Genomic DNA, 26,225 nt, shown 5'->3' with positions numbered 1-26,225 from the left:
CAGATGAGAAATACTATAAAATATTTAATTACACTGATTTAGCAAGTTGCCTCAAAGCAAGACTCTTTGCTGTGCCCCCACCTCCCTCAAAAGTTTATCTCGAAACAAAATCAAATGAATTGCACAAATAAATCCCAATAACATTAAAAAGCAGGAAAATCAAACAAGAAGATAGGGAAAGAATAAATAAAGGAGACAGATTGTGAGGAGATTGCAGAGGAGAGATAAATAGATGTAATAAGGAGGCAGAAGCAGAAAAATGTATATTAAAGAGATATAATGTGAGGATGTGATGCGTTTCTAGAATATGTAAAGGAATTACTAATCAGGGGCAAGGGAAGATTGTCTAACAAGAAAGGAACAAAAATGTGGAACGAGAATAAGGAAATGGAACTGAGGATTGTTCATGTGCATAGAATTATGATGGGACTTTAGGAGATGCCGGCTTTAGTCTGTTTTTGCCACGTGCTCCCTGGTCAATTCTTATAAAGGTAAAGGTAAAGGGTCCCCTGACCATTAGGTCCAGTCGTGACCGACTCTGGGGTTGCAGCACTCATCTCGCTTTATTGGCCAAGGGAGCCGGCGTACAGCTTCCGGGTCATGTGGCCAGCATGACTAAGCCACTTCTGGTGAACCAGAGTAGCGCACGGAAACGCCGTTTACCTTCCCGCTGAAGCGGTACCTGTTTATCTACTTGCACTTTGATGTGCTTTCGACCTGCTAGGTGGGCAGGAGCAGGGACCGAGCAACGGGAGCTCACCCCGTCGCGGAGATTCGAACCGCGGCCTTCTGATCAGCAAGTCCTAGGATCTGTGGTTTAACCCACAGCGCCACCCGTGTCCCGGTCAATTCATATAGGGAGGGCTAAAAAAATAGCCCAGCTATCAAGATGCAGATACATGCAGATACCACTTTCACTTCTGCACATGGAGCTCCTTATCAGAAGCTCCTACCCCAATCTAGACGGTTTCTTTCGGTCACTTGAGCCACTTTGTGGGAGAGCTGAGTTTTCCCACCATGTGTGTTTGCAACTAGAGATGTGGAATCCCAGAAAAATCTGAAAAACTGGAGAAAAAACTGAGATGGGAGGCTTTCCATTTTTCTGCCTTTTTCTCCTTTTTCCACATCTCTAGATGCAACCAACATTGTATGTGTGAAGAGAGGCAAATTGATGAAAATGATGAGTAAAAGTGACCCTGGAAGGTTTGGCCAGTCATGCTCCCTAGATTTGTATGTATTTGTTATGAACTTTCATGGAAACATTTCCCTCCACATATGGTGGTCACTTCTAAAATATGTGCAATGGACAAAGAGAAGCAGATCTTTCCTATGGTGCATGATGAATGAACTCACTTAAAGTTAGGGATAGGGGGAAATTCAGTTTGGTTTGCATTTTAACACGAACCTACCTATTCCACATTTCCCTCCAAAATGTGCAAAATGAACCTTACCTATCTTTTGAAATGTAAACATCTTCAAATTATTGCAGTGCAGTTCTCCAACCAACATGGATGAAAATGCATACATATGGGGAAAGTGTGCATAAAATGTATATATCAGGGGTAGGCAACCTAAGGCCCGGGGGCCGGATACGGCCCAATTGTCTTCTCAATCCAGCCTCCGGACAGTCTGGGAATCAGCGTGTTTTTACATGAGTAGAATGTGTCCTTTTATTTAAAATGCATCGCTGGGTTATTTGTGGGGCATAGGAATTCATTCACTTTCCCCCCCCCAAAATATAATCACCCCTCTCCCTGGTCTGAGGGATAGTGGACCAGCCCACGGCTGGAAAAGGTTGCTGACCCCTGGTATATATTAATGAAAATACCATAAAGCAATGCATTATATTGGGGAAAATTGCTTGCAAAAATATGTTATGTTGGGTAAAATTGCATACAAAAAGGTAAAATGCTGGTGATGTTTCATGAGAATTATTTTGAATGCAAACTGATGTGGAAATGTGAAAAACTGAACTTAAGATAGTAAAAATGAGAAAGAGAGAGAAACATCACCTCCCTTCTTTGCAACACCACAATTCTATGATTCATGTACCCAGTGTTTTTTTCTAAAAAAAATGTTTAGGGGTACTCTCATTTTCCTACTCATATTGAAATACTGCCCCTCAATGAGGCCAAACTTAGATTCCCAAAATGTTTAGGGGTATGCGTACCCCTGCGTACCCCCAGAAAAAAGCGCTGCATGTACCATAATTTACTGATCTTTATAACCACTCTAGGGCAAGGAAGAACTACTCCCATCTCACAGACATGACCCAAAGCAACCAAAAGCCAATCATCTGACAAGCAAGGTTGCCTGTTCCCCCATTTCACCTTTATAGAGGCTCCATGCCTTTAACAATGTAGCCATGTGGTCAAGAGGGGATAAATGGTGTTCATAAGATTAAGATGATGATGAAGAAGAAGAAGAAGAAGAAGAAGAAGAAGAAGAAGAAGAAGTAGTTTCAGAATTTACATAAAATTCTTTTAAGAGCATTTGCATTGTTTAGTGCACATTAAAAAACCAATTAAATATAAAGTAATTGCTAAAACACATTACTCAAAGGTGTGCAAAGACATGCCAACAGGGTTCAGTTGCCTGAAACCTTGCTGCACACATCAAACCTGTCTCTTTTCAAAAGATGGGCGGCACAAAGGTAATCTACATCGGTGGACCAACTGTGCTGTTGCTTTTTTATTTTTCCCAGAAGGTGGATTTTTGTTTGGGCTCCCAAACGAAATGGAAGAAGCCAGGAGAAACATAGGGAAACAACTGTTTGATGAGAACATTAATTAGATGCTCTATTAAAAAAGTGGTGAATGAAGAGTAGCAATTACAGATAAAACACCCAACACCATTTCAACCTGGTGTGCTTGTTGTTGCATCTCAAGATGTATTATTTTCAGAGTACTGGGAGGGAGGAATACATCTTACACTAAGTCTGTGGCTGGAGGATGCAAAACCAAACATTGCAAGTGGAACATTTAAATGTGTTTAAATGTTCAGTGTTTTATATTAAGCCAGGCATGGTTTGATGCCCCAAGAAGCCCCAAGCAACTGTATGGCCTTGAGGGTTATCCCACCCAGACAGACAGACCTGAGAAATTGACGCTACGGATGTACTTGAGAAGCTCTGCGCCGTCTACTGGGTCCATCTTGGGGCAGAGGCCAATCTTCCCAGGGCACAAGTTCTTGTGCATGTTGTGAAGCGCATGGCCCATGGCATAGACAGCATCGATGACAAACTGCACCTTTCCTTCCTGCTCATAGGCAGAGTCCTGGCCAATCCGCTCACGATCTGGAAGACAAAAGGCAAAGGGTGGGGTTCGATCACATGCTTTCATGGGCAACTGCAGACTTACAGGGTTATCCATTCCCTTTGAAATCTAGTATTCACTGTGGAATTTCAGTTCCTGAAAAGGATTCAAAGGACTCCTGCTTCTTGCAAGGAGTGTCTCCACTGAACTCTTTCATGGTGAGGTGAAAATTGTACTGAGATGCGGGGGGAGGAATGTTAAGAAATATTAGAAGACCATAACAGTTTCAGTTGGTTTGTTACACATGAAAGTAAATAAAAAGAAAAACCCACCCAGTGTATACCTCCATAGTGCCAAAGAGTTGGGCTGAGTCTTGTCATTACAAGAGCTCCACTTGATCAGACCAAGGCTCATCTAGGCCAGCATTCTGTTCTCACAGTAGCCAACCAGACACCTGTGGGAAATCCAGAAGCAAGGCTAGACTGGCCCTGTCTCATTAGTAAAAGGAGTACAGAAGCCACAAAGTAACCAATGCCATTCCATGATTTCAGTGATCTTGTAGATCAGGGGTAGGGAGCCTCTTTCAATCTGCTGATGGGGGGAGCATTCATTCCTGGATAACCTTCACATGGGCACACACCAATGGTGGGTGTAAGGGGTGGACAGAGATCAAAGGGAAGCAAAAGATGTGACTCATATCTTTATATAGGTGGCTACAACATTCCAGCCAAGTAAAACTGATAGGGTTTCTACATATACCCACCCACCTCTCCATTATCTATTATCACAATTCAAGAACATATTCCACCCAAGTAAAAGCTCCCAAGGAGGGTTTGGTACAGGGCCAAAGAAGGGTGTGGCCCACAGAGAGGAGGTGTGGCCTGAAGAGAGTCTCAGAGGCAGGTGGAGAAGCCTGCGGGGGCCACCCGTGGCACCCAGGCCTGGGGTTCCCTGCAAGTGCTGTACACTGTTTTCAATGAAAGAACAAGACCTGCAGTTTTTGTCCATATAGTTTTCTAGTGTGAATATAAAACTTATAATGATATTTCCACATTAATGACAATCACATCTTCTCATAAATAGCAGGAGAGGGAGACTGGAAGGTGATTTACTCCTCCTGTGTGAAAAATGCTTGTAGTGGTGTTCCATCCTGTTAGCAACAGCTTTCCTACGCAATTTTTCCATCTTAAATTGCTCTGTTTCACATTAGCACACTAGGAACACAAATGCCCCAGCTTTGATTGCAGAAAAACCTGTCATGCTGTTCTAGCCTCTGAGTACTCAAACTTCTTATTTGTTTTGCTAGGGCATACAAAGTCCATCCTTCCTTGAAGGTTTTTAAAAAGAACTTGGAAGGCCATCTGTTATGATTGATCTAGTTGAGATTCTCACATTGCAGGCAGTTGGACTAGATTACCATTGGGGTCCTGTCAGTACGCCTTTCAACTGATGTCAGTGACTGGGCTCAATAAATGGTTCTACCCCGACTGGGCTAGGCGACTGGAGCACTTTCAGAGACCTTCCAATCTTGGAAAGCAGGTCTCGGTGCACTGGACTGTGCACTGTGAGCACCAGACTCAGCAGAGTATAAACAATGCGGAAGCTAGCTGTGAAGCATCACTTCTTTTATTTCTAACAGCTACTACAAACTAAAGAACTGCTGGCTTGCATGAGTGTTACAGCTCCCACTCAGCCATCTAGTCACTACATAGATAAGACTCTCTCCACACACAGAGTCAGGCAGTCAGGCAGGAGCGGAAGAAGTCAAAGAGCTGTTTCTGCCCCCTCCTTTCTCAAAACATCATATTAGGAGATTCTCACAATGGGAGGGGGTAAAAATATCAGCAGGTCCCTCCCAACTTTACAATTCTTTGATTCTCTGTTTTCTTTATTTTAATAAATTCATATTGAGTACAGTAAATGAACTAGATGTGAGCTGTTAATAACCTAAGGTTAATCCAGAAAAGACTGTGACACTGTCGGTCAGCAGGAGAGCCGAACCAGGAGCTGAACTTATTCTGGATTGGATTGCTCTCTTCTTTAAAGGCCAGTTTTGCATCTTGGGGGGACACGGGTGGCACTGTGGGTTAAACCACAGAGCCTAGGGCTTGCTGATCAGAAAGTCGGTGGTTCGAATCCCTGTGACGGGGTGAGCTCCCGTTGCTCAGTCCCTGCTCCTGCCAACCTAGCAGTTCAAAAGCAAGTCAAAGTGCAAGTAGATAAATAGGTACCGCTCTGGCGGGAAGGTAAACGGCGCTTCCGTGCGCTGCTCTGGTTCGCCAGAAGTGGCTTAGTCATGCTGGCCACATGACCTGGAAGCTGTACGCCGGCTCCCTCGGCCAATAAAGCGAGATGAGCGCTGCAACCCCAGAGTCGATCACGACTGGACCTAATGGTCAGGGGTCCCTTTACGTTTTGCATCTTGGGAGTGCTTCTGACTCTGGTTGCACTCCTAGAAACTCATATGCCAGCAGGAGCTTGGAGAGCTTTTGCACAGATTTGGCTGGTAAATGAACTATGCTTGATAAAACAAATCTGGCCATAATTACACATGTCCTGGTCACATCTAGACTGATGCAACATTCTCTGTGAAAATGCCTTGGAAAAGTGTTCAGAAGCTTCTGCTGGTACTAAATGCAGTGGCCAAAGAGATTTCCAGATCCCCCACTGCTGATTATATCACCTATGTTTTATGTTGGTTTCTAGTTCCTTTCTGAGCACAATTTGAAACTCAAGGTTCTTCTTTACAACAGCCTAAGTGAAGACCCTTTGAAAGATCTCCTCGTCCCATAAGATCCTGCCTGCCCACTGCATTCAACACTAGAGGCCCCACATCCTACCAATTTGATGAGCACAATTGGTTAGGATTTAAGACAGGGTCTTCCCAGCTGCAGCCTCCAGCTTTAGGACTCCCTCCCTAGAGAGGCTTGGTTGGCTCCCACTCACTCTCTTAACCTTCAGGTGAACTGAGCTTTTAATGCTCTGTCCTTTTATTTTATGCCAAATTGTTTTATCCCATCCATAGTTTTATTGTATGAAACAAATTTTAGCTATTTGGGCTGTTTCTCATAGAATCATAGAGTTGGAAGGGATCACAAGGTCCCTGCATCTGTTCAGTCTTACTCCATATTTTATGAACTTTCTCATCAGTCACCTTGAATATTTTATAAAGAAAAGTGGGGTATAATTTTTACAACAAATAAGTGAATGCTTGAGAGCCAACAGCTTCTGTCCATCACACAAAGAGATGTGTTGTACATAGCTTAGTACCCATGGTCTTGATGGTCCAGAAAAGAAAGGTCTAGAAGTAGGTTTTCAAATTAAGAAAGATGAGTAGCAAGAGGTTAATTCTCACTGCATTTGCTTGGCAACTTTCATGGTGGAGCTACAGATAATGAAAGCACTTTCATCACAAAACCCTGGGAGGAACCAGGCCCTCTACAAGATATAGGAGGATGTCACTCATTCCAAATGCTATGACAGCAACCCTCTTCTGTGGATTGCTTCCTTTACAGTGTAAGAGCTGCCTGTAGCTAGCAAGGGAAACCACACAGCATGTTTTCTTTGAACTCTCAAACTTGTACACCCAAGTCACAGCCTCAGTAGCAGCATATGCAAATATTATTCAGCCCCTGGCATCATCCATCTCACCACCGGTGGCTCTCACATCAGTCTCCCAAGTGCTATCAGCTGTGTCAAAGGATAGTCTGCACAGCATCCATCAGTTCTAGGATGTGCTCTATCAAGTCCTTGCCACTGCCAAACACACCTTCAGTTTTTCTCCCATCCCAATATTCCTCCCCCACCCACCCACCCTCCCGCCCCCTCTCCAGCCAGCATTGGATTGCAGGATCATTCAAGTATACGGTAATTACCCACGACAGCTGCCTGCCTCTTCCTGTCATAACCGCTCTTAATGGGACTTGAAACATGTTAATCATTTGGCAAAAGATACCGATTAACACAGCACACTGTTAATTGGAGCTAAAAGAGGGTCCCCTGTGGTATGGTACTGCCAGAATAACACCAACCCAGCCTCCCAAATACTGCCCCTTCACCAGCAGAGGGGAAGGGTGTGCTTGTGCATGTCTGGCCATGTGCATAAAGCCATGAAACTCAGGAAGGAGAAGAGGATTTAAAAATAGGGGACTTTCTGAATTGGGAAGTCTACGACAATGGTGGGGAACTGGTAGCCCCTCCAGATAGTCCTGGGCTACAACTCCAAGCTCCCCAAACTATTGATCATCTGTATGGGGCTGATGGGACCTGGAATCCAGCAAGAAGCGGAGAGTTACAGGTTCCTTACTCCCAACCTAAGGGAATAATCAGAGAAAGCACTGACCTACTAGAAGTGAATGGTGTGAATCTCCTCTCTTGCATTCTACAGTCAAGACTGGCAGAGGTTTCACATATATAACAAGTTCTCTGCCCACCCAGTGTGCTCCTTCCAGCAGTATCACAGCTTATAATAGCCAAGTAGAATGTTTATGTGCTTCGTATGACCCTGATGCTGTGATATGTGGTGTGGTGATTCATATCAGAGGAAAAGAGACTCCTATGGCTAGCAAAGGATGAGGCAGGGAAAGAAAAGCACATTCATGGATTTCTTTATTCACTTGATACTACACTTGCTGCTTGCTCAGGAGAATCACCCAACCAATAATCAGTCAGGATGGGCTGCAGGTGGGTATGGGTGGGGCTGATGAGCAGCTACAAGCCTCCAGATTTCTCCTGATAGCGTAAAAGCCTCTCTCTCTCTCTCTCTCTCTCTCACACACACACACACACACACACAGAGAGAGAGAGAGAGAGAGAGAGACAGAGAGAGAGAGAGAGAGAGAGAGAGAGAGAGAGAGAATGATATTTATTAAAGTTTCAAAAAAAGATTACATTAATAAAAATAGAGAAAATAAAAATACAAAATGCAAAAAAACCAATTAAAAACAATTCCATCTTTTCATCCCTTATCTTTCATTTACTTGTTTCCCAGACCTCCTCATGCCTCCCTTTTTTCTATTTCAGTTCAATTTATTAGTTCAGCAATTCCTTTCCCTCCTTATTTTATCCTAATCTTTAATCTTAATATATTATAACAGAGAGAGAGAGAGAGGCAGAGGCAAGCTAGCAAGCTATCCTAAGCTCGAAGGGGTCAAGGACAATGACACTCCATCCTTTAGCACTTTTTGAAGAATTTATTTTAAAGTGTTCAACTGTCAACAATCTGAGTTTAAAAATATATTCCTTTTTTAAGGAATTCAATTATTTGTTTTGGTCACACTGAAGTGACACCTGATTGGTCAATAAGACTGAAATGGGATGTAGGAAAGTGAAAAGTTTCTAAACTATACAAGGTATAGAATCTGCAGGAATTTATGTAGGCCTTCCCGAGATTCTACTCCAGATATTGCTTCTTGTGTCTGCAGTTCATCTTGTAGGGTAGACCGAACCTAACCCATGTTTACAAAGAAGTATGTCCCATTGATTTTGCAATTTAGCTTTAGGATTGCATTTCAGGGGTCACTGGATAGCTTAGATTGTGCAACTGTGAACCTTACATTTTAGGAATCTTAGGTGTTTTGCAACATCAAACTAGCACAACTGCTGGAACATAAAGGATGCCTCATGAAAATCAAAGTGCAAGGTTTGACATTGTTCTGAATGCAAAGCAAAGAGATGACCTAACCCCTTAAGCTTTTATAAGTCACTTAATGGCCTTTCATGGCTGGTGTCTTGAAATTAAGAATTAAGTACTTAACCTGAGGTACCACCATAGCTGTCAAGTGTCCCTTATTTGAAGGGACAGTCCCTTATTCCAGCGCCATGTCCCGCTGCTGTCCCTTATTGATGGATGTCCCTTAAATGATGTCCCTTAAATTTCAAAGGAAGCAGCTCCTCTCCCTCCCTCCCTGCCGGCCAGGGAGGAGGGAGGCTCCAACTGTGTTGCTTGGCTGTGTTGCTCACCCAATAAGAAGTCTAAGAACGACTGGGGGGTGGAGTTTGCATGCCTTGTGTGTGGCTAGTTAATGCAAGCTGAGGGGTTTTTTGAATGCTGGACGCCATTTTGTTGCACGTGCTGCTGCAAACTTTGCAGTGCAAAGCCAGGCCGGGGAGCCATCTTAAGTTGAGGCTGCATAGGCCTTGTGGTGCATGTGATTCAGATTCTATTCAGTTGAACCTCTGGTTACAAAGTTGGTTGGACAGTGTTCTCGAAGCTACCAGCATGAGTTTGACTAGACTGCAGGAGGACAGGAAGACTGGAGTGCCTGGAACAGGTGAGGCTGCAGGTCCCTTATTTTGGCTGCAGGTCCCTTATTTTCAAGGCTGCTGGTCCCTTATTTTCAAATCTGTAAGTTGACAGCTATGGGTACCACTGTATGGGAAAAGCTGTTTTGCTGTTTGATCCTGGTTAGGGAAAGAACCCTGGGCTTTTGTGATTGGTGGCAAGAAACAGTCATTGGGAGTTGCAAGGGTAAGCTGTTGCTTTTTGTAGGGGTGGGCCTGTTCCAAGTCTAATACAATAGTAATCTATCCGGGTGCCTGCTTCCTGTCCTCTGCTCAACCAGTATATTCTGCAGTGGGAGCAGATGTTACAAAAATGCAATAAGCACATTAGCACTCTTCCTACAAGGAAAATGACCCTGTAAAAGGCTGACCTGACACTTTCTGCTGCTTCGGAATTGGAGAATGCAAAAGCAACATTCTCCTATAAAGGTTGCTTCGCTGTATAAATGCCAGACTACTTTAAAATAATGTTCTACAATAAGAATTTAACAACGTTTTAAGTAATGTGGTTCTTCCCTGAATACTGTTGCAGCTAAATCTATATATATCAGCACTGTGTGTACCTCAACTAAGAAGGCAAATTGGGGTGATTCTGAGTAGCTTTTCATTTACAGAGTTGGACCACACCATTACCCATGTGTGCCAAGGAAGGGCCCAAGCATCTGAGTAGCTCTTTGCCTCTGGGTTTTCTTTCCTTCAAAAAGTTAAACATGGCCATCTCTACTTTCTTTTCCATGAAATCAATTTGAATGCAAGAGGGGAGGAGGAGATGGATTTATTCTTCTTCTTTTGATGGGCAGGCCTAGCTTTTAATCACAGTGAATTATTTCCCCAGTCTACTCCATTCACAGTGAGCTGGGGAAGGAATGCTGAAGTAAACACATGGTGGAGTTAGATTGTTGGGGATGGCCTGTCCCCCCCCCACTTCGTTTTCCTAATAAATAATTTTAAAAACCAATATATGTGAGCCACACACTTGATGGAAGGCCAGTCTGCTCTTCCGCTTCATTCATGACCATGTAACTATAATAGATCCCTGCTATATACTTAGCTACTTATCATTTCCTCACAATGTGTACTGTATAACTGATAGTGGAAATTCCACACACAACTATCATTAAGTTCATACTCAGATAAGTACCACTGACTTCTTTGCAGTGTGCTGGGCATTAACAGAAGAAAGTGCTCATGTTATAATTCATTCCAGATAATTTTGTTCTATACTTGTGATTCCAAGTTTTAAGTAAGTTATGTGTTCCACTTTTAGTTTTGGTAGTGCTGAAAGTTGCTAACAGTGCATACACCAGCCTCTTGAAGAACTGCCAGAAATACTATTAGTATGACCTCATGAAGACATATATTCAATACCAAGCATTCATACTGCCCACAGCCAACATTGCCCACCAAATAAGGTGATCTTTACTGACTCCTAAGTGACACCTATTGAATGAAGAGCTGGCTTAATTATTGAGCCAATGGAAGTAAACACAGTTAGCCTCCAATTCTACAAGTTCCCAATTGGAAGCAATGGAATAATCATATTTTAGAAACCAAGGCTTAATGGGAAGAGGATGACATGGTTTTTCATCAGTTCTTCCTACCAACATCATCACAGAAACAGGTTTTATGTTTCCTAGAAACTACCTAGTCTGGGGAAGGGCAGACCTAAGATAACCCCTTCTCTTTAGCTGTAGAAGCAATGATAGAGGATAATTACAAAACTCCCCCCCCCCCCAAATGAGATACTTCCTTGCATCAATGCCTTGATTCTGAATTTTAACATTCCTTGAAACATAAATCAAATTCACAGCATGGGACTCTTGACATTTTTCCATGGATATGGAAAATCAATTTATGTTTGCATTAAATCTGCAAGATTAAAGACTCTCTATTCTGGTGGACCATATCTGTTTTCAGAAGCTTCTTGAAGGAATGAGGAAGTATAAGTGGGTCCCTGATTCACCCATTCTTTCAAAAGATGCCAGCTTCTGAAAAGGTTCTGATACAACAACCTTGTATGTAACCACATAGCAATGCCATATGGAATGAAAAACAATCTGGCCTTGCTCCTGCTGCTCCCTCCTATGCAACATTCTAAACTGGGACATGGGCACTATTCAATTTTCTGGTGTTACTTTAGCAACAAACAACTGCAGGTAGGTTACTGTCTTCCATGTAGACCAGCTGGTAAGTAGCAATTAACACAAAATGTATGCAAAAAATACCTGAGCAAATCTGTGCTGGTATATCTTTGTGCCTCATTGTGTGGGTCTAGAGGGCTTAGGTATCAGCAGCCAGGCCCAATCCTCTTGATGTCTAGGGGTGTTTGGGACCAAATGAACACCATCTACAAGTCACATAAGGCACTTTCACAAGTGACACAGACAGAGCAATCCAAACCGGGTGGGGTGTGTGAAGTTGGTTTAGATGGAGATATCCCTCCACCCAGCTGTCCTGCCTCAGCTAGTCTCTTACCAATTGCTGAAGGGGTGAGCAAGTGGTGTCCTGGCCCTCACTCAAACTCAAATTTCTGTTCCTGCCCAAGTCTTTAATGCATAGATCTGATCTGAATGATAGATAGGCTAAACAAGGGCTAAAGGCACAGCAGGTAAACTGCATGGCTACGCATGAGCTGAGGCATTGATCCAACACGTGACATGCCTCCTGCCTCTTCCTTTTGAAGAGAGGCCTGGGAGGTGTTTCTGCTATGAGCAAGCAAACAGGCCCACTTCAGTGGGTGTGCAGGACCTGTGAGGTTTATTTGTGCCAATGCTTGCGTCTTTGTGTCCTGGGTGACAGAGCTGCCTCCTCAGCAGCATCTGGCTGAATCTCATATGCCTCCCCAAGATGAGGGACTAGCAGCTGTGGTAACAGCCTTTTTGGAGATGTCTGGTATCTTAAGGATGGAACACCCCTCTGTCAACCCACTTGAGCCTTCCTCCGGAAAAAGCCCTGAGCTTTCTGAACACTGGTCCCCTCTGCCAGCTTCAATATTTCTTGAGTCACTAACGCCCTGCCTTGGGTTGCCTAGCTCCAACTCCCTGACCTCTGCCCCCTCCCATTTCTTTGGGATCCCCACACACCCTCCAAGGTGGCTCCTCAAGGTTCACAACTGGTGGAAAGCAGCAGGAAGCCCCAAGGGGAGAGCCAGAGCTGGCCCAAGATCTGCTGGAAATCATGCCAGTTTCACTACCATTGTGTGATAATATCAGCCCCAATCATCTTGGCCCTCAACCTTTAGCCATGGTCACTGTGACTGACAGGGCTGATGCAAGGAGGGAGGGGGAGCTTTGATTGTGCCCTGAGAATATATATTTGTCAGCTTTTAAAACCTTGTGACTATGTTGAATGTGGCATGTAATATGAGAAGTTGCCGTTTTTAATTTGAAAGATAGCTCCTAGAAATGTAGCAATTTATTTCCCAGTGTGTGAGGGATATACCTTCTTTTTCCATTTCAGCGAAGAAAGCATGTTGACTGCACACTCTTTTCCACATGAACCACTAAAAAAAATCTGGACACCCCTCCAAGGAGGGGAAAATATTTTCTACAACAGGGAATAAGTCCCCAAATGTTAACATTGGAGGACATCTACTGCAATGTCACTTTTGAAGACAGAATATCTCTCAGAAACTTCAACTGATCTAAAATGCAGCAGCCAGTTTATCAGCTGGGGTTCCCATTAGAACTCATGTAGCCCGTGTTCTAAAACCAGTTTGTTTCTGGACCCAATTCAATGTGCTCATATTAATAGTTAAAGGCCTAAGTGATTTAGGCCTCAAATATCTGAAAGATCCAGCTCCCTCCCTACAGACTCTCTCTGGTGTCCACTCTCAGAAGCTGGGGTGTGTGGCCCAGGGGTGGCTCCATGGCAGCCCCATAGTCATGGAATTCCCAACCCACAGAGGTATGTCTGGCATCTGCACTATATGGTTTTCAGAGAATGCTGAAGATGTAGCACTTGGTTCTGGTAGGATTGGCATATTTCAAAAAGTAAAAACCAGGACACCCCAAAGTTGTTGTTTTAATTCTTTTTCATACTGAATTTAACCTGGTGGTGAAGGGCAGGTAATAAATTTCAACCATGATGATGATGATGATATCCAGAAGGACACTGTGCATGCATCTCCCTCTCCCTTATCCCTCTTCTGTGCACAGTGAGAGAAGACGAAGAAACGCAGAGATGCAGGAATGATACCCAGCAGCATTCCCATTCTCTGTCATTGTAACCTTCCCTTCAGGATGGGAGCACCATGCTCAGCAGCTGATGTATCAGGCTGAAGAGACGCTACAACAAATTGATAGAGAACTGACCAACAAAAAAAGATTATATCAAGGAGGTAAATTTATAGCCCATCCTTCAAAGTTATAAAAATGCTCTTGGACTACACTGAGATTACTCATGTGAAACCCGTCAAGTTATCCTTTCTTTCCCATTATTGACAAGGACTATTAATCTTCTCCCTCAGCTCAGAGCCCTTCCCGCATTCGTCTCTCAATGAACAGACAAGCCACTCTGTCTTGTCAAGATAATTACATATTTTTAAAAGAAGGTTGTAATAGACTTTAGTCTTGAGCTAAAAACCTCTGGGAGTTTCCTCCCAGCATTCTGCTATGTGGGTCCTATCTGATCTTCCATAAAAGTGGCTATTATTCAATAGCACCCAAAATGTGCATGTTGCCATTTCAGACACTGGTGCAGATGTGCTCTTGGGACTCTAAGCAATGAGAGTTGTACCCTATCCATGAACTTCATGTGACCTTCAAAATGGGCCATAGGCACCATCTTAAATATGTTCACTGAAGCTGTGCATGACAGCACCAAGCACACCAAGCCCATAAAGTTAGATTAAATTATTGATTTGATTCCTTTATTTTCAACTTCCCAAAACAGTTCTATTTTCATTACAGGAAAAGGCACATTCTTGTCTCAGAGTCTCTGTTGAGATCTCACTAGAAGTGAGACCAACTAAAAGACTGAGAAAGTTAGGAAAGCAAAAGCCTCAATAATTCTGTCTTTCTCAAACTCTCATGTGGGGTCAAAATACATTGAACATCCTTCACAGCACAATAAATACCACTTGGATTAACTAGGAGCATTATCCTGAAAGTTTTGGGGACAGTCAGGAAAGGTCCATTTCTAGTAGAAGCTACTATGACTGAAAACATAGCTATTAGTACTCATCTAAGTTTATACACTTCCGTTAAGAAATTCTTTCAGAATTAAAAGCTGAAGTCTCACACTCACAATAAGATCAAGACCATAGCTAAGCCTCAAGGCAGGACTGGAACTGAATTTCAGGAATGGGAGAGAAGGATCAAGTTTCTTAGCTCACTTTTTAATGCTTGAAAGTCTTGAATCAGAGCTGATTCTGTGATAATTGAGAAAAGGTGAAGGTGTAATTATTCCAGTGGATGAGCACTTGGCAGCTGGGCTCCTAGCAAGCTAGTTTATTGAAAGTAGGCCAACAACATCAAATATATGACACAGTTTGGAACCTAGTTCCTGAAAGGCAGCCCCAATATCAGATTTTGTACATTACTTTTCATCCTTTCCTCATCATGTTGCTCGGAAAACGTGTAATTTAGCAACTGGGGCAGGATGTGTCAGCCGGCATTTTATGGACTATGTTACACCTCTTCTGTGTCAGTTGCCTATTGGCTTCGAGGCCCAATGTAAAGTACATGAGCTCTGCATCAGTGGCATAGCGTGGGTTGCTGGTGCCTGGGTCGGGCAAGTCACTGAAACCACTCAAGTGCCCCTCATCAGAACCACCAGGCTGCACTGTGCCACCTGTCCATGCAGCGGGGAGCCCAGACAGACAATGCAGCCCTTGGTGGCCAACGCCTGTGGAGAAGAGCGCTGGGGTAGGCCTCCCTCTCTCTGTGCCTGCTCACTGTGGGCCTGAAACTGCTCCGCCACCTTCGCCAGGGTGAGGTAGGGATCCCCATGGTAGCTGACAGGTGTGGGGGCACCTGGTTGCACCCCCTCAGAAATTTCGCTTCCGGGGCCTTGCCCCCCCCCCAGCCCCCATGCTATGCCACTGCTCTGCATACTTCCAAGCAGCCTTCCCCAACCTGTAGCCCTCCAGATGTTTTGGGCTACAACTCCCATCAGTCCCAGGTTAGTGAAGGCTGCCTTGGAGACAGCCAGCTTTCCACCTCATTTTAAAATCTAACATGATGAATGAACTAGCACAGCAATCACCCCTGCAACCTAAATGGTGCTGCGGGAGACTAAATGCATTTATTGTGTCTTAGATTTCTTGCACCTCTGCTATAAAGACTAACACATGGCTAGCTAGCTATCAAGATGCCAACTATAATATTCTGATTTGTGTTCTGTGGACATTCTTCTCTGAGCTGGACAGAGATCTAATATAGGGCATAACAATTCTAATAATACTGAAAACCCTTCAGTGAAGGAAGTGTTGGAGATTCAGCTTAAGAAGACCCTGATCTTCTTTGAAGCCCCCAGGGGAAAATATAAATATTTTTTGAACTGTGGTCCTTTCCATGCTGCATTCCCTCCAAAATCCCTCCTCCCAGAAAATAAGGTCAATTGTATGAGCCTGACCCCTTCTGCTGCTGTTTTTGTAGTCTGGACACAACACCCAAGCTCAAAATTTGCCCAAGAATACTGATCTACCTTACTACATGCCTGATGCTGAGCAGTGGGTCCTCTCCTTTGAAGGGCCTATATGAAAAGCTTTTGGTGCATTTACTCCGAAAGCAGCTGTTTTCTGATGCGCTGAAGCCGTCAGCCCCAACTCCTTTTCACAAGATGCCGATACCTACTTTAAAAATCTTTTAAAGGACAAGATTAGGTTGGAACCAGCAAACCACAGATCAGAAAACAGTCGTGCAGTGGCATGTTCCAGACAGGAACACAATGAATCTCTTTGAAACTCACAGTAGATTAGGACAGCATAGGGAATGTGACCCTGCTGATTATAATAGCAGGGTCGTGCATCGTTCTACCCATCTGATAATTAATTTTCAAGTAGGCAACGAGTCTTGCCGGGCACCCCTCTGAGAATGAATGCAGCTATCTTTTCAAGCGCCGGATGAGAAAGGATTAGCATCAATTCCGATCACATCCCAGCTCTGGCTGCGGCTTTCAGCAGGAGTTAATCAAACTCACTTGCTATACCACTCTCTGGAGAGCTCAATTGATGGCCCTCCGGACCACCAAGGGACTTCTGAACCATAACCTTCCCTGCCGTGAGTCACTTCAGGGAGTAATAAATGGCTGCAGACAGCAAACGAGCAATGTCTCAGGGCCAGGTCCAACAAAATATCTTGCATCCACTCAATGCCTTCCCTTGGATGCACTTTACTTTGGAATCTCCCACCCCTGTGGCTTGTTAAAGTATGATTGCACAAACTGTTTCAAGCACTTTAAAGGACTACCCTGGAACGAGCTGAAAGGCCTTGGAAGAAGGGTTGTAGCTAAGTGGTAGAGCATCTGCCTTGAATGCAGAAGATCCCAGATTTTTGATTCCTTGGCATCTCCAGGTAGCACTGGGAAAGACCCCTGTGGGATACCCTGGAGAGCTGCTGCCAATCAATGTAGACAATCCAGGGCCAGATGGGCCAGTGAGTCTGACTCATGGTAAGGCAGCTTGCCATGCTTCTACAAGAACACATTATGATTAAATATTTTTGCACATAGGAATTTATGGAACTCATTTCAAAAATCATCCAGTGAATGCAGAATGTTATAGCACAACATCCCAAAGCATCACATAGCCATTTGGGTCAATGAGCCCTCCACTGATCCCCGTATTATCATCTCCCAATACTATGGAGGAGAGTATTGATCCAGTGTTATGTGTGTGACTGGCGAAATGTTGGGGGAAGCCTTGCAATCCTGTCACAGACAACAAAGCTTTCTAATTACTATGCTTCCCATCAGCCCCAGCCTGCATGGCCAGTGGTCAAAAAGGGCCAGAGTCATAGTCCAAAACTTACAGAGGACACCAGGTTGGGGAAGGCTGCTGTATGAAGTTATGGGTACCAGACTCTCTAAATTCCTGGGTCCAGTAAATATCAAAATACAAGCCAAGCCAGTTTCCTGACCAGGCAGGAAATCGCTTGGGGCAGTGAGCCATCAGGACAAAGGGAAGGTGATGAGCCATTAGGGAAGCCAAAGAGAGGGGAACTCCCTCTGCTCAGAGTTAGAAGAAAAAAGGAGAGTTTAAAGTAGAGTCTTGATTGGATGTGACCTCAGAGGGAAAATATTGCAGTCTAGTAAAGGCGGCAAACTGGAGTGAAGGTCAGAGCATGATGGCTAATGTCTGCTTGAATCTAGGGCTGCAGCTATGGGAGAAGCAAAACCCTATTGGGGTGTCAGTGATGTGAACCCCTCCATTGTAGGCTCAGGTTGTATATATGTATAAGTAAACCTTATATCATAAAGACACCACAAACCCTGGGTAAGAGTGCCTGGAACCCCTGGAAACTCTGAGACTGGGGTGGTGTGCAACAGTGTGTATTCTAAAATGGCACCATCCACACACATGAGAATGGTATAGGCAGGCTTAGTGCCCTAAGGTTTGCAGAAGTATTCTTTTTGGAGGGAAGCTCTGAAGAAGAGAAATAGCCCAGTGAGGACCGTGCATGCCCCCAGAGTACCTGTGTGGCAGTGGAAGGAGGAATTAAATGGAGGTGATGGCTAGCTAGAACTCCAAGCAGGTGCACTGCAACCCTGTGCTAGATTCCACTCGCATTTTCTACCAAAAATAGAACCATTTGCTGATTTTTGGAGGCCTCCTTAAATGTATTTGCCTAGCACTTTGATGGCCTTGAGATGGCAAGCAAAATAATCCTGTTTACTAAGGTTTTGGTGGGTTTTGGCTGCTGTCTTGGATTTTGTTTATTGTAACACTGCTTGTTCCCCTGACTTGCATGTGTTCATCCTTGTTTGGATATATCCTTGTATTTGTTTTAGCCTCATGGGTAAGCTGCCTTGGACAAAGTAATGGAAAGTGGATCAGCCAGTGAAGGAGCATCTGCTCCAATATTTTGTGTTCTCTACCCCCCCTCCCATCCCTCTTTTATACTATGTCTTAAAAGATTGTGAGCCTGCAGGCAGGTGCTGCCTTATCCTGAACCAGCACACCCACCCAAAATCACTCATGAGCACCTGAAACAAAAACCTGGAGGTAAAATACATTACAAAAAATAAGATAATGTTGGTTGTGTTGGTCTCCTTTGCGGCACCACCTGGATGACAGACAGATGTATGTGGGGGGAGGGTTTATCAGATGGGGGGGCTAGACATCTCCACATCAGTTTGCTAATCCTTTCTTTTTAAGTCTCATGAAAACTTGTCAGTATTTATGTTTCAAATTTTCCTAATATGCACGTTTCTATGCAATTTTGTCCCAGATCCCTGTGTTTGAAAGCAGTTTTCCCTAACATAATGCACTTGTGTAGGTTAATATGTATAATAATTTTATGCACACTTAGCCCTAATATATGCATTTTTGTACAACCTAGACAGCATTTTAAAAAGCAGAGACATCACCTTGCCAACAAAGGTCTGTATAGTTAAAGCTATGGTTTTCCCAGTAGTGATGTATGGAAGTGAGAGCTGGACCATAAAGAACGCTGATCACCGAAGAATTGATGCTTTTGAATTATGGTGCTGGAGGAGACTCTTGAGAGTCCCATGGACTGCAAGAAGATCAAACGTATCCATTCTTAAGGAAATCAGCCCTGAGTGCTCACTGGAAGGACAGATCGTGAAGCTGAGGCTCCAATATTTTGGCCACCTCATGAGAAGAGAAGACTCCCTGGAAAAGACCCTGATGTTGGGAAAGATGGAGGGCACAAGGAGAAGGGGATGACAGAGGACGAGATGGTGGGACAGTGTTCTCAGAGCTACCAGCATGGGTTTGACCAAACTGCGGAAGGCAATGGAAGACAGGAGTGCCTGGCGTGCTCTGGTCCATGGGGTCACGAAGAGTCGGACACGACTAAACGACTAAACAAGAACAACACATTACTTGGCTGGAGAGCTGCATTCCAAAATTCAGACAAGTGCAGATTTGCTAGGTTAGCCTTGAAATGCAAACTGAACCAAATTTCTCCCTCATCCTTAGAGCTTGTATGTGTACACACAAACAGCAAATGAGAGCATTAGCTAGATGGCAGGAATGGTTTTACACAGTGAGAGACACATATATTAAGGAAAAAGGCTAAATGGGTTGGAAGAAGTGTTCTAGGTGAGCGCTTGCAAGGGGACAGATCAGAGAGATTGGTAAGGCTGAAACAACTTTTCTCTTGGTTGCTTGGGAAAGAATGAGGTTAGTAGTGCTGGAAGGAAAAGGTATAGATGGAGGGGGAGAGGCAGAGGAGAAATGTACGGGTACATGAGACGATGGGGACACTCATCTCCTGTAGCTAGGAGAGGAGATAAATTCACCAGCACACGGCACTGATGAGGGCATAACAGTTTGAAGATGTCCTAATTGTGTCCCGGGGCACAATGAGCCAGACAACAAAGAGGAGTGACAATTGGGGAACCGACACAGAGCTCCTCAAAGCACAGCAGTCACCCGTTACTACGGAGACGCACGCTCTTTTTGTTTGCAGGTTGTAAACTGTAATTGAAATGAATTCTCAAGGTTGAAATAATCAGGTGAGGTAGCCCCCTTCCTCCTGCTCCCCTCCAGAAAGAAAGGAATACAGACATAGTATTCACATGTTCAGATACAGCCCTTTGCAGCAGAATGTTGAAGGAGAGGAGAGGGGGGTTGTCAGTTAGTTTACAGAAATATTATCTGCTTACTGATTCAGGAAATCAGGAAACATTTCCCCAGTTCCTTCTTTCCCACTCACTCTGTCTCCCCTTTGCTTTCACTCATTCATTTAGCTTGCATCACTGAATCCGTTAGATCAAGCTTTCCACAATGTGGTGCTTTCCAGACATTGGAGGACTCCAACTCCCATCAGCCCCAGCCAGAATGACCAATGACCTAGGATGGTGGGAGCTGTAGTCCCAAACATCTGGAGGCATCAGGTCAGAGAAGGTAGTAATAGATTATGGGAGGTGAGGCCACAGCTCAGAAGCACAACACACTCTTTTACATGCAGTTCCAGATTCTGCCTCTCTGGCATGTCCAGCTCAAAGGGTTTCAGGCAGTGGTCCTTTGAAGAGCTACTGCCAATTTGAGCTGACTATACGGATGAGAGGTATCAATGGCCGGATTTACTAGAAGGCAGCTCCATATTGATCATATGTCTGTAATTCAACCAGTCAGCATTCCCATGGGGCCTTCCCATGTTAGAAATAAATCCAATTTTTCACCTCCTATTTCACAAAGCCTATACCATATTATGTTGCCTGTCAAAAATGCTTGAAACAACAAAGTTTGAAAAAGTTCACCACCATCCAGCATTCATCTCATTGGTCCGGAAATAGTTGTGGGTTCTATCTAATGAAGTTCTACTCAGAGTAGATATCCTGAAATTACTGTATCTAAATTAGCATGCCCATCCATTTCAATGGGTCTACTCTGAGTAAAATTAATGTTGGCTTCTACTGCTAGGCTGCAATACAACTTCCCCATCTTATGTTCACCTCTGCAGGCTCAGCTAGCCTTCCACCACTGCAGACCTCCCTCTTCCCCTCACCAAATGTTCAGGCAGGTGGAAACCTCACCAATGGGGAAATCAAATTGACTTCACGCATGTTTTGACAGGCTGGATGGTGATGCTGTCAACGAAGTAGAGAGGAATCAAAGAGAGGAAGGCTTGGAAGGGAAGATAAGCAGCTCCATCATATATACATTGAATTTGAGATGGCAATGACGAGACATCTTATTACAATATCAGACAGGCGGAATAGAGGACGGTTCTTTCTTCATTACCTTTACTGAGGAAGAAAGATGAAGGAATCCTCCAGATGACCTGTTTATTGAGCCTCCAGCCTCATTTGCTTGCACAAAGCTTATGTGGAGGTTAAACACTGTCTTTCTTGAGCATTCATTCTGATTTGTTTGCAGAGAAGCAATAAGAATTCATGCTGATTTGCTTTCATGATGTTTATGTATCCTCCTGTTAATCCAGCATCTCTCAAACTGTGTTCTATGGAACCCTGGGGCTCCACAAAGTAGTCCAAGTGGTTCCACAATGAAAAAAGTTGTAATGGCAGACAAGCACACACAGTGTCTAATTTCCATTGAGCTGCAACCATGGAGATGAAATGCAAATACTCAAGCAATTGTCCTGGAAGTCCCTTCCACTTCTTTCCTTCCATTGCCATATTTTCCAAGAATTAAATCAGGAGCAACCAGCAGGCTAGTGTGCACAGGGCAATGTTGCCTCCCTGGCTTTTCAATACTATACATTGCTGCTAGTTGCCAAGAGCACTGGAGAGCTGAGCAAAGTGTGGATTCATCAGCCAAACCAATCATATGCTCTTAGACTGTTACATGGAGGCAACCATAATGGTGCAATGGCACAATGCAAGCCCTTTTGAATGCTCAGTTACCAGGAACGGTCCCCACCCTGACATAATCCATTACTCCAAGGGCTGGAAGAGAAGGCAGCCATTGGCTTACCGATCTGGATGTAGCTATGATTGGACCTGAAGGCAGCAAGTCCACCTCTCCCTTATGCAAAGTTCCCATGAAGAACTTTGTAAAATAAAACAGGAGGATGCCTGAAATATCCAGTTGTTGATCACCTGCACTAAAAATAATATATGTACATGAAGGAAATGGGGACATCACGGCCTGTTCATATTATCACTTTCTGCAGAAGGTTTTCGTTTTCGTTTTTTAAACCAACCCTAAAGTTGGAACTGGTCTTCAGACACAGCTTCGCTGTGAGATTTGGAATTCAAAGTGCTAAAGGGAAACGCCAAAGGTCAGGCCCTTCCCCAGATTGATGCTGGAGGAAGTATTTCTACAACCCTCTGGGAAGCAAAATCAACAGGCTCCATCTGGCTGCATTATTTATTTCAATCTGAGCCACAATAAAATGCTATTCCCCCTCGTCTATTTGGTAAGCAAACATTTCTCAGACAAATGCGGAGATAATTTATTTGCTGACAAATTCGAATAATTTAAAGACACTCCTCGGATTGCTGAATTTCACCTGCCTCTGCAAAAAGAATGCTCTTAAAATATTCTCGCTTAATGCTATGTTATCATTAAGATGAAGTGATCAGCAGCTTGCAGCAACTGGTAATGGAGCCAGTGAGTTGCTCTGCAGCACCAGGGATTTCCAGAAGATGATAGTGCCAGTGTATTTCTTAATGAACAAGTTTCCCAATTTATGTACATGAAGACATAATGCACATATCGGTGTAAGCACATAACTCAAAAACTGGTGCTGCTATCATTATGAGGAAAGAGGGAAAGCAGAAAGAGACTGATGATCTGAGGTTTATGTTTCAGATCTATGTTGTGAACAACTTTAAAACTGGAGAGGAAGCATTTAGGTATGAAACATAAGAGGAGGATAACAAGGAGGGTGAAGGATATACATGCACAGGCTACAGGGAAATGATAGGTTAGAACCAAGGCCAGATTAAGGTGGTTTTGGCCCCTGGTGCAGTTCCCAAAATGGGAAGGGCAGGGCTGGCCCACGCATGAGGTGAACTGAAGCAGCAGCCTTAGGTGGCATAATCCCACAGGGTGCCCTCCTGCTGAGCCTCATTACTAGGATGGCACAGTGGTGGTTTCCAGTGAGATCTCACTGGAAACCACACCCATGTGACTCCAGTAAGCAAGGGGTGGGTAGCAGCAACTTCCCATTTTACCTCAGGCAGCAAAATAGGATGGGCAACCCTTGTGGAGAGAAGAGGGGCTTCCCCCCCCCCAAAAAAAAGAATGCAGGAAATAAGGTCCAATAAAATACATCTTGGGGTATCTTAAAAACTAACCAATTTATTATTGCATAAACTCTCGTGGACTACAGAAACTGCTCTGAGCATGTGCAATTTCACAACTCTCAGCAAAGCACAAACAAGGAGTTTGGAATAGGTAAATCTATGCCAGCTGATGTCCCTCATTCTGGCTGAGCTGGAGATATGCCAGTGTAAGTCCTCCATTCTGACTCAGCGTGGACTGAGCCAATTCGCTGGGCTGAGGCCAGAGCAAGTCCTGGGAAAGGGGCATTCTATAGGGAATGGTAGGAACATTGCCACAATGGAGCAGGGGGAGACTTACTTCTTTTCTAAACTCCATTCAGCTTAGTCATGTTTAGTGTAAGTCAAACTATTTTAAAGGCTTCCTCTCAACCCCCATGACAGGCTCAGGTCGGCTTAGTCAGCAGTTGCACTTAGGTTTTGTCCTTAGGTGCAGTACTACAAAAGCACTTAAGTTAGGCATGAGTTCTCACAGGTCCAGAGCAAAACAGAGTAAAGACAGTGAGTTGAATACTAGATAGACAGACAGATAGATTGACAAATGGAATATGAGCTAAATACGGCTCTGCTTTTATTCAATGTTCTATATGCACCCATCAGCCACATGGCTGATCTGCAAAGCCCCGATCCTTAACTGTGCAGTCTTGACAGTCACAAAGACATGTGCTCCGACCTCTCAGCAGTCTTTTCAAATATGCAAACGGTGACGCATAGCAGAAGGCAAAGAGAGAGAGAGTCCCCATCTTCTCTTTTTGCCTGTCTCTGAAAGGAAATAAGAAGCACACAATTTCCCTCTCTCAATGCCTGTAAGTAATAGGCCATTTTCCTGAGTTTGACGTTGGGCTCCACGTCTGATTTCACTCCTGAAAAAACAACATCCTTCACAGTAGCCTAGGAATGAGCCGTCACTAACCAGGCAGGTTATATGAGGACATGGAAAGTTGCAGCCATCTTGCTGGAAGTTGGGGGGGGGGGGAAGAAGCTCTGCTGAACTACAAATAAATACCCATCACTTTCAGCATTTTATTGGCAGACATGAGCATCTGAGTAGCAACACTCAAATTGTTCTTCTCAGCTACACAGAACCTTCCAAGCTCCATCAAGTTGCAGCCGTGTACTGAATTCTCCTTCTTCGGGACTTGAAGGCTCTCCTTTTAGGAATCTCATGGTCTTCTGGCCTTATTCTTTACAAATTTTCCCACTTCCTTGTATCCATGTGTAGCTATACTTGCCAGTTTCATGCCTCTGACAAAGTGGGCTCAAGTCCACATGAGTTTATGCCACAATAAATGTGTGAGAATTTAAGGTGGCACAGCAGCCTCGCTGTTTTGGCTACAACAGGCTATCATGGCTACTCGTGATGGTAGGTTTCCCTTTGAGGCTAGTGCTCAAAAGAAGCTTGTTTCAAATTGTTGGCACCACAATGCCTTTTTAAATATCAGACATGGACTTGGAACTAACTTGAAGTTCATCACACAGAGAGCCAATTCCTCTGTCATGTTTAATGCTCAGGAGATGACAACTTGAAAGGGGCCTTGTGAGCGTGTACATGGAAAAGCAGCAACTGAATGTATTATCTGTATCTTTTCCAAGGACAATCTCCAGGTTTTGTTGTTTCCTTTCTAGTCACTGAATTGGCAGCAGCTTCCACGATCAAATTCCAAGCATAATTATTTAAGCTTCCTTAATTGTGGAAGGTGAGGTCATTATGCATAATCCTCAATGGGCCTTGGGAAACATGCATATCTTGAATGAATGTTGTATACACACTGCTTACTACTGAATCAGAACAAACAGCAACCTGGTTTTCCGAGGATTGCCATTTGTTCTGATTCAGCGGTAAACAACAGGTTTTCCCAGGGAGAGTGGTGGGACAAACAAAAAACAAAAAAACCCTACTCGGACCTGGACTTGGAAAACACAGGTCTGTGCTTGGAAAGCACAATGCTAAAGGAAGTCTGGATGAGCCCTTAGACTTGCATTCCATGTCAAAAATTATACTGCACCAGAAAGCACCAACCCTCTTTTTTCTATGATCATTGTTATATATTTGAATCAGAATCATTTTTCTAGATGTGCTGTAAATTTCTCAGAGTCCCTGGAAATTTTAATGGATGCCTGCCTCTATGGGCCATTTTGAGGCATCAAGAAATCAAATAAGGATAAACAGAAAGCAACACCTGTCCAGGAGTGTCTGTTTGGAAGCACATGACTTGCATCCATGAAACACAGGACTTTGCTGCTCCCTGCTCAAAAGGCTTTTATATATATTTGGAGACTGTCTTATATTTTCTTCCTTTGTCACATTTGCTTTCTCTCATCTCACCTCACCCTTGAACCTGCAAACCATTCTGAGATGCTGGCATCATGGAAGAGGAAGAGAGGGGGCACTAAGGAGCATCTCCACCTGCTCTGCTGAAAGACCAGCAACTTTTGTATCCTCCTCTCCTTGAAATATTTCCATTTTAGCTGGTCATTACAAGACTATATAACTTTTTAAAAAACCTTTTCTTTTTCCACCTCCCTCTCAACTCCTTTCCCCCTTTTCTATCATGCCTTTTAGATTGTAAGGCTGAGGGCAGGAATGATTTTATCACTGATATTTGTAAGTCCCTCTGGGAAGCCCCCTGTCCCCACGCATCTTTTCGTTAAAGAGCAGGATAAAAATGCTTTAACTAAATAAGAAATAACAAGAGAACCCAATAATGTCCAAATAAATTCTGTAGTCACCCACAAGCTTGCTGCATGGCAAATGACTTGGTGATGCTGCAACAGGTAACAGTGGTTTGGCTCCGTGGCACATCA

General features: G+C 43.9%; 1 protein-coding gene across 2 annotated transcripts in view; it reads right to left on the bottom strand.

Moving 5' to 3' along the window:
* GRM4 (glutamate metabotropic receptor 4) overlaps window positions 1-26,225 on the bottom strand; it is a 296,392-nt gene that overhangs the window by 54,888 nt on the left and 215,279 nt on the right. For both annotated transcript variants that reach the window (XM_081010048.1, XM_081010049.1), the window contains exon 7: window positions 3,095-3,295. In XM_081010048.1, coding sequence (XP_080866174.1) covers window positions 3,095-3,295 — 201 coding nt within the window. The remainder of the gene's footprint in view (window positions 1-3,094; window positions 3,296-26,225) is intronic.

The sequence above is a fragment of the Podarcis pityusensis genome (genome assembly GCF_964106645.2).
Source record: "Podarcis pityusensis genome assembly, chromosome: 6".
In the NCBI taxonomy this organism is placed as follows: Eukaryota; Metazoa; Chordata; class Lepidosauria; order Squamata; family Lacertidae; genus Podarcis; species Podarcis pityusensis.
Note: the sequence above shows the minus strand (reverse complement) of the source record. Positions and strands in the feature narration are given on the sequence as shown.